At 45.1% G+C, this 13304-nt stretch overlaps 1 protein-coding gene across 1 annotated transcript in view; it reads left to right on the plus strand.

The window, feature by feature from the left end:
• The window catches only part of LOC104079644 (bifunctional heparan sulfate N-deacetylase/N-sulfotransferase 4-like), a 15246-nt gene extending 5997 nt beyond the window's left edge, over positions 1 to 9249 (plus strand). Inside the window, exons 6-9 of the mRNA XM_009581738.1 lie at positions 978 to 1148; positions 3299 to 3408; positions 8629 to 8731; positions 9018 to 9249. Of these exons, the coding sequence (XP_009580033.1) occupies positions 978 to 1148; positions 3299 to 3408; positions 8629 to 8731; positions 9018 to 9137 (504 nt within the window). The 3' untranslated portion in view covers positions 9138 to 9249. The remainder of the gene's footprint in view (positions 1 to 977; positions 1149 to 3298; positions 3409 to 8628; positions 8732 to 9017) is intronic.
• Positions 9250 to 13304: the final 4055 nt, after the last annotated feature.

Genomic DNA, 13304 nt, shown 5'->3' on the forward strand with positions numbered 1-13304 from the left:
GGCAGGATGCTGAATGCCAGCTTTTGCAGTTGGCACCTGCGACGCCAGTGTCATAAATGATGAAACTTCTCAGCACAGAGCTGCCACCAGCTGTAAACAAACAGTTTAATCTCAATTACAGCTGACACTGCGTAAAGGAAAAGCAGTGTTCCTCGCCCAGGGAGATACACGGGGGAAAATGAGCATGGGCTAGCTAGAAAATCAGAGCTTTTGACGCTGAGAATCCGGTACCTCGTCCCATCCTCCAGCGTGTAAGCTGAGCAATATGCAGTGGCGTACAAATGTGTGCAGTGGCTTCGAAAGTTGCCAAGGAGTTAAAAAGAGCTGTGTCTAGAGAGTTGGGGGTTCTTTTCTCTCCTTGGAAACAAAAGAAAGCCTGTTGTTTTTCCAAGGAAACTCTTTCCTGTCTTTTCCTGAGCCCACACCTTTCCGTAACAAATTCTGCAGGATGTAAAAAAACTACTTTTAAAGAGACGTTTAAGCATGCCTGTAAAATATGGTGTAGTCATACAGATAAAGGAAATACTAAAAGCAGTGTTAAACCAGACACAAATTAATAATGTTGCAATAAGCGTAAAATACACCAATCCTGATACTGTTACTATGAGTTCTGCAAGGAATAAAACATGGCCTAGGGCTGCAATTTGCACCCTTTTTAATATCCCACTTGCACCTTTACGACTGCCGACGCGAGATGCAAAGCGGTAAAAAAAAATTGTGCCTACTTTGGCAGAATTTGCCTCCTCAGCTCCCCTTCCCCCTGTCCCAGGAGGGCCCTTGACTGAATGGTGGCCCCATCCTGCTTCCTCGCCCTCCTCGCTCCCACCCGGCAGAAGTGGCACCGGTGGGGAGCCGGGGGGCTGCTGTGGGCTGCAGCCGGGCTGGCCGTGCCGGCACAGCCCTCCTGAAACCTCTCGGGAGGCTTACGGCTTAATCTTCAGCATCCTTGTGATACGTGTCTAAATATCTCCCGTTAGCATCAGCGATCCCATGAGGACCCCGCTGCTCTGAAATTCAATTTTTATGAAGTCATTACGTCCAGCCATTGGGCGCCCTCGGAGATAAGGACTCTCCAGAAGAGATGCCTGACACCCGGATGGTATGCTGTCCATATCGAAAGATGGTTAACTCATTACCCTGCTTCACAGGTAATTTCCAACCTGTTGTTTTACCGAGCTCATCGACATTTTGGAAAGTCCCAAAATGAGCGTGGCCTCATCATTAGAGGTGATGGGCTATTTCCCACTGGAACTCTTGGCTGTTAGGAAATGCAGATTTGACAAGATCAGGATATTCAGCAGAAATGTGTTGATTTTTCTGTCTTCTGATGGAAAAGATGCAACAGGAAAATGCTATGAGCTGTGGCCACATGGGCTTGATGGGGGACTTCGGGGCTTCCTTCCAGATCAGCCAAGGTTGCCAAGGCTTCTGGGTCCCAAGAAACAAGCAGCTGCAGCATGAGACATTGTGGGAAGGTTTGACAAATTCATTTAGAAAATGCCAGGGCTTTTTCTAAAAAGAAATTTCATTCCGCTTCCCACTCACTCCCTTTCATAGAAAATTTCACATTTGTTGGATCCTGATATGGAATTAGCCTGTCTCAGCGTTAGAGCAGAAATTCCTTCTTTCGCCCCATCTTCCTTCAGATGTTTTACTGAATTGTCTTTTATAATCCTTCCCAGGAAAAAATTACATAAACACATAGACCTAAAGAACATTCTCATTACTAAAAAAATTTGTTTACAGATATAAACCTAAAGCAAACATTTCAGTACTACAAAATATATGCATGGGCACTCTTTACCTGTGGACGTGAACCATAGCTCAGTTCATATGTCTAGCTACTGTAAGAAGTTGTAAAAGAGTATTTAATGAGCAAGCGTAATGAACAAGTATCTCCAGAGATTGCTCTATGTGGGACAGAATTTTGCTGAAAGGAGGTAGAACTGAGTGTTGCCTATTTAGTCAGGGACCTGGAAAACCAAAAAGAAATAGAAGCTCTGTCTTTTTGCAATCCTCACTTTACTTTTTAAACAGTCTCAGCTGTACTACAAAGAGGAGAAGCAGGTCAATCTCATTTCCAGGAGAAAGGAGAAAGTCTCAGTGAGTCATTTACTTTCTTCTTTCATCTCTGGCCTTCCTACTCTTTCATAAATGGGGAAGGAATACTGCCTAAAGCAGCTGAGCTTGCAGCAAGGGCCGTCCCCAGGCAGTATCGCCCTAGGAGCAAAGGGGGCACGTCTCCTCATCGGCCACCACGTCCCACCTTATTCCTCCGAAGGAGAAGGAGCTGTCCTGGCAAATTCGGAGCGCGCAAAGAGCGCCGAGCATCCCGTGCCCTGTTACCTGTGCTCCTTCTCTGCCCTCACCCAGGGCCGCTGCCCCCCTCTCGTGAAGATTTCTCTCCTTCTCCTGCCGTAGCGAAGAGCGAGTGCAGCCCTCTCATTAAACATTCAGGGGCACATTGACATATTTCTTGTAAAACCAGTAACCACTCATGTTTCGTAGCTATAGTGATTAATTTTACAAGATACACAACAAAATGCACTCATTCTTAATAAGGTGCACACAGAGAGTGCACCCACGGTGCTTACTAATGGGCACTCGGTAATGTGCATTCACTCGGCCTGTGCACTCAAAAACTTAATAATTCATAATAAGCCTTCACAATAAATATAAAACACGTCTGCCCAGAATAGTTATTAGCAATACTGCTTGGTACTCCGGTAGACTTTTGATACATTGTCTTAACATTTGCTCGTGGAGGTCAATGTACCTTTACATCACATCAATCTTTAATTAAAAACAAACAAAAAAAAAACCCTTTGCTAACAATTTTGCAAGCCTATATGGTTGATAGGCTGGCGGTAGGTTTCAGCTAAATTGCCACAATATCACCTTTGAACATGTAATTGTATAGTTTCTGAACATTTATTTCTAAGATATAGATGAGCTTTTTGTTATTTTTCTTATTCCATGCCAGATTTTCTATGGACACATTGTAAATCTCAACAATATTTTCACATTCCTTCCTAATCTCTTTTTCTCAGATTTCTCTGAGACTTGGCTTGTGAGATTTAACTCTTGCACACACAGAGTTACAAGGTGCCCACCCATACAAATTCAACCTCATAAAGTAAAAAGTAAATCGAAAAAGAAGTTCATCCACATGACCATTATTAGCACTGTGCAAAGTCACATGCTAATTTGAATCCATGTTGTCACAGAAGGGAAATAATGTTATTCTTTCGCTAACCTTAGTCCTGTTTCTAAATAGCTAGCATATTTACCCCTACAGTTGCTTATTATTGATGGACAGCAGCTAAGAAGTGACCCAGCTACTGTGATGGATGAAGTGCAGAAGTTTCTTGGAGTCTCTCCTCATTATAATTACTCTGAAGCTCTAACGTGAGTTTGTTCCTTTATTATCTGTCTTACGGGATCACGGCGTACATCCCCTCCTACCAAGATCACTGGATCATTAATTACAAACAAACAAACAAACTAAAACCACATTACAACAATGATAATTTTGCAAAACTTGGGGTTTTCTTAAAGTAATGTTTAACACCCATCCGGTTTTCCCTTAACTTGCATACATACAATACATTACAGAATTTAATTGCATGATTGCATACATTTCCACATGCAAACTCTACTTTGCACAACATACAGAACAATTGACTGCTCAGTATTTTGTATTAGACGCAGAACAAAGGCCCAGATTCATGAAAAAATGTCTGCTGAGTTTGAGTGTTCAATCGGAGATGCCCAGGACTTGTTTTCTCAGGGTACCTAGTTTCGCCTTCATCTCTGCACTGTTTAAAATGTACGTTCAGTTGATGCGAATTGTGCACGTAAGAGCTCCGCACACATTTGCACATCAGACTGTTGAACCTTATGACAGCTGAAGACCACTTAGTGTCAGGTGTGAAAAGTTTGGCTTAAGCATTTTTATGACATTCATATAGGAGTCTAATGACAGAGATTGGGTTAGAAGCATTCAGTATGGTAAGATTCATCTGGTCACATGGTTTCTTTCATCGTTTGCTTTTAACGTGGACCAAATATATCATTCCCTAATCCCATTTTCATATATGGTTGAGCCAGTTCTGCCGACCTTTTACTTGGTGGTAGCCAGACACATGGCACAGAAGAATTTAGTCTGTACACTTAAAGGTTTGATAACATTATAAGCTACTAATAGTAGATCCCTAACCTGGAATTGCCGGCTCACAAGCAGCACGGGGAGAAGCTCGTATTTGCCTATGGAGCACAGAACCCTCAGACTGGGCAGCCTGACCCTTCATGGCCCAGGGTGTCGGTGCAAAAACTGCAGGTGCTCTGCAGGAGCCCAAATCAAGGTCCCCTGAACCTAGGGAAAGCCCTTTGATTGACTTCCCACAGCCTTTGGTTTGGATCTAGCAAAGGCAGCTGTGACGAGCCCGGATCACGTTTCTCATCCTGGCTACCCGGCGGGTGAGGCTTTCCCCGTGAAAGGGGATTAATGGCCTGCGTGACACTCTCTCGTTGACATTTCTCAGTTCCCCGCAGGAAGGCAGAGTCTCTGCAGGGGCGGGAGTGGGCTGAATGTCTCTCTCCCTTCTTAGTCCGGCAGAAAATTGTAAGAAGCTTTTGCACTGAGCCTCTCCGTATGAGGAGCATCATCTCATTACAGCCAGAAGCTGGGCTGGGAGAGCCCTGGGACATCCGTGGGCTGAGAAGCCTGGCACTGCGGCGGAGGTTTTTCCAAGCCAGTGTGCAAGCAGAAAGCACGAGCCTGCACGTGGGGTGGGAAGCAGAAAAGCCTGAACCTCACCTTCCCTGCAGGCTGGCACCAGGAAAACTGTGGGGAAAATGAGACCACGGACTTTCCACCTACCCCACACTGCCTCCTCTCTGCTTATGATTACGGTTTAATGTTTTCTCTGCTGGGAGGGTTATGGTTATTTATATAATAGGTATAAAGCCAGAGTTGAGGGCTTGTTGTTCTTTGGGTCTTAAGAATGTTGCTCTGCCAAAATCTTTTTCTAGAAGAAAAATCTTGGATTTCAGAATGTAATTTTTTAAGTCATTGGTTTCTGAAGCGGATGAAACAGAGGAGGAGTTTGAATACACAGATGAACTACTGATGTTTGAACAACTGCTGCCGCACAGCTGCAGTGCCTTCTGTTAGGTTTTTAAAAATACACACCCACATACATATTTCTTCCTTTCTGTAACTAAATTAAAGTCAGTGGAGTTACACACCAGGAAAAAATTTGGCCTCTTGTATTTGTTTGGACAGGAAAAATGGATTGTAAACAGATCTATAAAATTATGCAATCACTGTTTAGAGGCATCAAGAATGCAAATGTGCTGTGGAAGCACACACTTCTGTAGGGATTTAAGATGGAAGAGAAAAATGCATTAAACAGTGTAGTTGCTTTATGGTAGGACTGTCAAAGTAAAAAAGATTGCATAGGATCGTTCCTAGTCATTACTGCCTAATAACTGTATACCACACATTTTTAAAGTTGTCACAAAGCAGCCTAAGGACCCAGTCCCGCAAACACTAGTGAGCAACAAGTTCATCACCCTGAGTAATTACGTGAACGTCTTATAGGAGAGCAAAATCAACCCAGGCAGAAGGAAGGTACTGACCAGAGCCATGGAAAGAGAGCAGAGGGGAGACAGAGGCAGGGCTCGGGCACCTGCAGGGAAGTGCAGATCACACCGGGTTCGTAAGAGCCACAGCTGAGATGGTCATCGTTTCCTACACACGCTGCTAAAGAGGACCTAGATTCAGCCGAGGTATAAGGAAGACATTTTTTACGATGCCCGTGTAAGACACTGGCACAGGTTGCCCAGAGAGGTGGTAGATGCCCCATCCCTGGAAACATTCAAGGTCAGGTTGGACGGGGCTCTGAGCAACCTGATCTAGTTGAAGATGTCCCTGCCCATGGCAGGGGAGTTGGACAAGATGACCTTTAAAGGGCCCTTCCAACCCAAACTATTCGATGATTCTATGACCTGCACTTTTTATTAAGTAGCGAAAACAAAGGGGGAATATCAACTAATGTTGCAAGGCTTTTACACATAGTGCCATCAATAGAAAGACATTGGGATCCCCGCACAAAGTGCTAAGAGAGGGAAAGCAGTCAGCGGTCTTCATGAGGTTCCCGCTACGGCACTGAAGAGATGTTTCCCACCTCTCCCCCACCCACTCGTTTTCAGAGGGAGTGACCGAGGGCTTAATTTTTTTAAGTATCTGAACTTAATGAACAGAAACCTAGGACACGATGGGACTAAAGTTACAAAAGACCTTTCCTTTTAAGCACAGCATGGCCCTCCCAAAGCTCCACTGACTGCGAGGAAGATATATTTCACGCCCGACGTACTCGGATGACTCACGGTCCGGGGTAGCGTGGGCCAGCGGTTCCCTTCTTCCTTTGTTTTTCTCAGCAGGCAGCCAAGGAGGGAGGCAGGACAGAGCTTGGCTTTGGCAAGCGGCAGCCCAAATGCCACTTCTTCTAGCCCGGCTCAGCACGTCACGCTCTACCCACAGAGGCAGCTCCACATCCAGCCTCACAGGGGAGATTTCCCTCGTTTTCCCTCGCGTGAACAACAGGAGGGGAAAGAAAAGATAGGAGTAGGGGAGCGTTCTGAAGTAAACGTTTTCTTTTGGAGTGCTGCTACATTTTGTCAGAGAAGAAAAGAAAGATCCTCATGGTGGCATCGCTTAGCCCTGCCCTCGCAGGCACCCTCCCCGCCTCTAGCGTCGGGCATTGACTTCCCGAGGGTGGGGTGGACGTACGGGTGTCCAGGTTCAACCCTGCGTCTCCCACCGGCTTACTCTGCAAGGGAAGAAAAGATACCCGGGCCTGGAGGAAAGGTTTCTGCTGACTGCTTTAAAAAGCTGACTCGTAACTTTAGCCTTAAGGCTATCGCTAGTTTTAAATAAATACTTCCATTGTGCCCAATTACGTTTTCAGGAGTCCTGAGAGTTTCGTAATACCTGAACGCAATGGGTTGAATTCCGCCCGAGCTGTCTTACCCTCTTTTCCCCTACCCAAATTTGCACATTCTCTTAATAACGTTCAATATGCTCCTTCTGAGGCAGAAGTATTGTTTGGGGCATAGTTTTGCAGTTTTCCTTTTACCCAGCACACTATATTGCTGCTTCTCTTGGGAAATTATTGTAAGCCAGCTAAAGTACTTCACCATGCAACGAGCAGACGGAAAAGGCCAAAGTAGAAGTGAATCTATCATCGATATATCCATTTAATCAATGATTTATTTATTTTTAATTGATACAGCTACTGACACAATTAAGGAAACAAGGGTCAGGCCTGCAATAATAGGCCAGGCAAGAAAGAAAACGGGAAGAAGGTTCACCCTTCTCCAGAAATTAGTTCACTTATGTCCAGCAGCAAATTGCAAGTGCACCCGTGTCGTATTGATAGACCCAGGGCAAAAAGGTAGTCTGTAACTAATTAACTCTGTGTTCCAGCCAACTATACTTCATCCTTTTCAAACATCTGCTGAATAGCAGAAATGCAACCCTTTTCAATGTTTTATGCGTGCTGCAAGTCCCATAGCAATAAATTCAAAACTTAATGCTGCGTGTTGTTTGCTCCTTAGTGAGTACGTGTTTTAAAGCCTTAATCTAAAATTCCTATATCTTTGAATTTTAGACATCAAAAGCAAATTGTGTATTTCAGATAAGACTGCTAAGACAGTGTTTATGCTATAATGCCATCTTTGGAATGAAAATGATATTTAGATCTAATGATACGGAACAACCAACTTCTCAGGTGCAGTTAAATTATCAACAACCAACCAGCGGTTCTTTCAGTAGACCTGAACGCTGCTTATTTCACTCAAAAATCAACATAAAACATTTCAATATGGTATTTCTCGTCGTTTCGTAGTCATGCAACAATCACACACGTTTCTGTATAGACTTAGGGATTGAGTCTATGCCTGTTGAAGTCAGCAGAGAGATCTGCTTGCCCTTTTTAACCCCTCTCACCTTGACAGTCCTGACCTACAACAGCATCGGCTCCAACTGGCCGTACGGAGAGCTTTCCTCCAGCACGGCCGATAATGTCCTTGAGAATACAGCGCATCTAATTCCAGGAAAAGAGCTGATTAGTCATTTTTTCAACAAAACGTTCTTTGTTCGAGTGTCAATTGATCAAAACATTAGCATCCCACAGGGATACACGGAGAAGTTTGACACGAATAAAATCTCTGACCAAACCCAGACAATAAAATATGAGTCACAGTCTGGAGTGGGGCTGTGTAAGATCCTTGAGACTGAGGCTCAGGACTGCGACTGGCATCCTATAGATCAATGCTTAAAACTTGCACCCGATAGGCTGGACAAGTAGAACAAAAATTAGCTAGTGTAGGTAAAGCACAATGTGAAAAACTTCTTGCCTTGAGTCACGCCCAAGGCAAATTTGTGGAAAAAATCAATTCTCAGAGCTTTCACAAGAGAGGAAAGCTGTCTCCCACTCTGTCCTCAGTATTTCAGTCATCTAGAGAGATGCATGCAGCAATAATTGTTGGCTAACGCTGATGTCTTAGTAGCTGGGAGATTCTTCTCTAGCGAGGTCTTTCAAACGATATAATCCCCTATAGGTTTGACCCTCAGAAAGGCTTTTGGTGCCAGCTATTGGAAGGAGGGAAAACAAAGTGCCTGGGAAAAAGCAAAGGTCGAAAATACCCACCAATGGACCAAGAGGTAAGGGCTTTCCAGAGATTTAAGTTAACAGTTTTTAATATTGACCCTGTGTTTGGCTCCTAAAATAAACACACCGATTTCTTTTTTTTTGTTGTTTTCACTGGCTTGATATTTTTAAAAATCAGAAACTTTTAATGAACTTTGAATGACGGGAAATGAATTGCCCCCTCTTAATAGCCCCTCTGCAGGAGCAGTGCATAGCTCCCGGGCGGGAGCACCTGCCTGAAATCGAGTGGGTTTCCTTCTTTGGCTGTTGGTTTTTTTTTTTTTTCCCCCCCCTTCTCAGTCTCGAGCGTTTCTGTCGAGCTACTACAGAGACCACAACGTGGAGTTGTCCAAGCTGCTGCACAGGCTGGGGCAGCCCCTGCCCTCCTGGCTGAGACAGGAGCTGCAGAAGGTCAGGTAGCACGCAAGGGCGGGGGACCCAAACAAGGACGATTTCCTTCACCATCAAACTCCTTGCTTCTCCGACTCACTTGTGATCGTCAGTAGAGGACCTCATGAATAACGCTCTTTCTATTAAAAAAAGAAAACCGCAAAAGGATTAAAAAAAAACCCCACCAAACCCGACGACTGTTTATATGCACACGCTGACAGTTCTTAGCATCGACCCCTTTTGTCAGCTTCCAGGAAATAATACGGAGCTACGTGGCATTACTCTTTATCCAGACCGGGATTCGTGCATAGCCTAAATCCTCTGTTCACCAGAACGTACCAGAAACTGTGTGTAGGACGGATTGACTTCGGTGTACGTGACAAATTGCAGTCTGTCAGGACACAAGCAAAGGATGGGAACATCTCTCGCTGGACTGTGAGGTTGGTCATCCGCCGGGGTTCTTTCCACGTTTGTTTTCGCTGGTTTTTCCCCCAGCCCTGCGAGTTTTCCTCTCATTTTGTAGGGGGATATTCAGCACTTTGCAGCCGGCATCCCTAATGGTTATGATATATGTAGTATTAATGCACCATCATTGCTCTCTCCACAGAAAGAGCTAAATTCTCGCCTAACCTGCTTCCCTGGGATTCCTGTAATAACGGATGACAGGGTTTTTTTGGGTTTTTGTTGCTTTTCTTTTCCCCCCCTTCACAACAAGATATATCCTGTTTTACTGGAGTCGTGCGGGTTGTTGAGGCGCAAGGCAGCGAGGCGGCCCTCCTCCCAGAGCTCAGTGAAATCCATTCCCTGTTTTTCGGACGTGGCTACTTTGCCACCCTGATAAGGTTTTTCATCGCAGCGGTTGGGTTCCTACAGCAGCTGTGACAGAGCTCTGAGATGTGAAATCATACCAAATATTTCGTCATAACACCACAGGACTCCTTAAAACACTATCAAAACCTTTTTAAATCTAAGCAGGCCATGCAAGCAGTGTACTGAAAATAACCTAATATTGACAATTTTGTTTCTATGTGGAAAGCAATGTTTTTGCTCGGAAGCCTTCAAAGAAAGAGGTTGGGTTAGTCATTTAGGGTCTCGGTCTGCAAGCTATTACAGAAAAAAACTTTAATGACCAAAGGTATTTGTTAAGGTCTTGAAAAAAACTACCGTCTGTGGAATAATAAACTCTTTCTATAGACTTTAATGGAGTTGAAAGGACAAGCGTATCCACTATATATCACATACACATATACGATGCATATATTCTTATGCCTGCATATCTACCTCCTGTATATCTAGATCGGACATATGCTTAGTTTTAAATATCTGCTTTTTGTGCCCATAGGTAAAGGGAAGGGTGGTTTATCAAAAACATGATATCATGAACGATGCTTTCTTCTCAGGTCTGGGTGGGTAAGGTCGACAAGACTGGGCAGAAAGTCGCTAGGAAATTTAAGCTGAGGGAACAAATACCATTGAGGCGTTTTAGCCTTGTAACGCTTTTTCTGAAGAAAACAAAAGCTGGCAAAACTTTCTTCTTTATGCAGCCCAAAATGGATTTAGTTTTCAAACTTCCCTGTCTTAGTTCCTAGGCACGAGCCATTCCAGGTGCTGCAGAGGCTTTGTGCTTTCCCCTCCCCAGGGATCTGATCCTTACCTCCTAGCTCAGGGGACAGAACTGGACCTTGGGGTTGCACCATGAAGTCAGGCTAGTGAGAGCTAGCCTCAGGGAGCACAAATCAGTGCACAGCATGGACTGTGGTACTCAAGAGCACTTGAACGAATTAATTTAGGCTTCAAACCAGTTGATACATGTAGGTATCTATCTTAGCATTTCCAAACTCCTAAATCATGAGCCTGTCCACCAAGATCACGACATTAGCTTATTTTGGACTGACAAACCCAGTGCTTCCCAGAGCTATCCAGGTGCCACCCATCCCGCTCCCAGCTCGGCAGCGGCGGCACGTGCCGGTGAGTGTCCTCTGGCACCACCTCCCTGCCACAGCGTTGCCCCTCACCTGGCCTCCACCACTTTCCCCCACCACTGCCCATCTGAACACGCCTGGCGGCTTCTTCCCTCCACACCGTTCCAGCCCTTTTCTCAGGCCCAGCACTGCCCTGGTCCAGGTCCCTCACCCGCGCGAGGAGCCGGCGCTGCCCTCCTTGGTGCCGCGCGCGCGGCCCACGGGGTCGCAGAGAGGAGAGGCTGAGGTGCAACCCAGTCCCCGCACGGCCCTTCGTGCTCCTGCTCTCCACCTCAGTCCTCGCTCCTTCTGCAGGAGGACCCACAGCAGGGGTGGGAACAGGACAAGGAGAGGTACCCCCTGCCCGGCGGGGAGCACGACGTGCCCAACCCCACCCGAGCGGCACCAGCCTACTCGCACTAGGATGTACACAAACACACAGGAAAGCCCAAAAGCCAAGCGTTGCCCAGTCTCACGTTTGCTTTTAAATATTGAAATGGGATTAATCTCACCTAAGTGAGACATCTACTTTATTTTATGACGGGAAATAGCGCTTCTAGGACACCATTCATCTCATCACAAAGCCGACTTCTTAAATGAGCGAGATTCATCTTGCCTCTTCCTCTCTATTGATTGTAAAAAGACAATGGACAACTCGTTCAGAGGAAGAGCTCGGCTGTATAGGTTTAAACCAGGTGAGCTGGAAAGGAGATGGTATTTTATCTCACAGCTATAGTTGTTGAAGACAAGAGGGAGCTGGGAGGATCTGAGGGAAGGTTTTGATTTTGTTTTGTTTTCCTAAAGTAATTTTTCTAGTTCTTATATTTCGACCAGGAGGACTCTTCAAAATGAACTAGGGCAAATTAAACGCCAAATAAAAGGAACCTTATGTGGGGTTTTTTGGTTTTGGGTTTTTTGGGGGGGGCGGGGGTGGAAGTCATTTACATACTTTGTTGCAAATTCACACTCTTAACTTTTAGCACTGATAATGCCAAAGATGGTTAGTCTGATGGGAGTTTTGGATAAGTGAGGCTTGGTCAGAGAAGAATATCTAAATCAACCATTTGATAACATTTTAGCTGTTAAAAAGCATTAGAATTGGCTCATCACTAATTAAAAGATGACTTCATAACTTCTTGAATAAAAGCTAAATAAACAGGAATTGGTTTCAGGAGTTTTTCAAGGAAATGAGACAAATACCATAAAATTTGGAAAATTATTTCTTGTTCTTAGCTTTTCATTTAGAAAAAAAAAGAATTAAGTCTTTCCCACTCTCAGCTCTGTAATAGCCTCATGTCCTTAAAACACACTGGATATTTTTATACCTCATTGTTAGTTTTTAAGTTTGAATGGGCATCACATTTCCGAGAAACCTCGTGTTCCATTGAAAATTGACATTTGAATTGACTTCATTATGCCTCATATAAAGATGAAATAACAGTATTTCAAAGTTTCATTCCTTCCACTTGTAATAGGACCCACCAACACAGAATTTCTCTGGACCACCGTATTATAGAGGAGCCTTTGTGAACTAGCTGTAAATGATCTCGATTTCTTTTATGCCTTTCACATCGCTGGCCACGTAATTGTCGGGATTCTTAAAGACCAGCAAAACAAATGCAATAAAAATGAAACATTTGTTCATGGCAAGGGGACTGTAGCTGGGAAAGATAATGCTGGCCCTTCTTTCTTATTCATAAGCTGCAGGATTCATCTCCACAATACCTCCATGTGGTGCAGGCTGTAAATCAATAGGAGTTTTACATACTGGAGGGCTGCAGCTGCAGTTTGCTCCCATTCCCCTAGAAATACGGATTCCTGCGGAGGTTTGAAGGAGCCTTGCCGCACCGAGGACCTGACCTACTGCCCGTGGAGACCAGTGGGAGTCTTCCTATTAATTCCAGCAGACCCCGGTTGGCCCCCAAGAGCCGGTTTCCTAAGGCACAATCTGTGTGGTTCAAGCATCACGTAGCCCTACCACTGCTGGAAATCCATCGCTGGTTTGATTTCTATCACCGAGCGGCGATTTCTTCCCCCAACCTCTCTCGGTCGGTGCTCTGCCATGGTTGGAGCTGCAAGCCGTCCCCCACCTCCGGCACCCCACGGGGCTGCACCACTCCTGGTCTCGCCGCACCACCCGCGTCCCTCTCCGCTCCATCCTCCCGCCTCGCTGGCTACGAGAAATAGAAAACCCTACGGGCCAGACACGGGCGTCAGGGTCTACGGCAGCACATTT

Source organism: Fulmarus glacialis, unplaced genomic scaffold (assembly GCF_000690835.1).
Source record: "Fulmarus glacialis isolate BGI_N327 unplaced genomic scaffold, ASM69083v1 scaffold3310, whole genome shotgun sequence".
Taxonomy (NCBI): Eukaryota; Metazoa; Chordata; class Aves; order Procellariiformes; family Procellariidae; genus Fulmarus; species Fulmarus glacialis.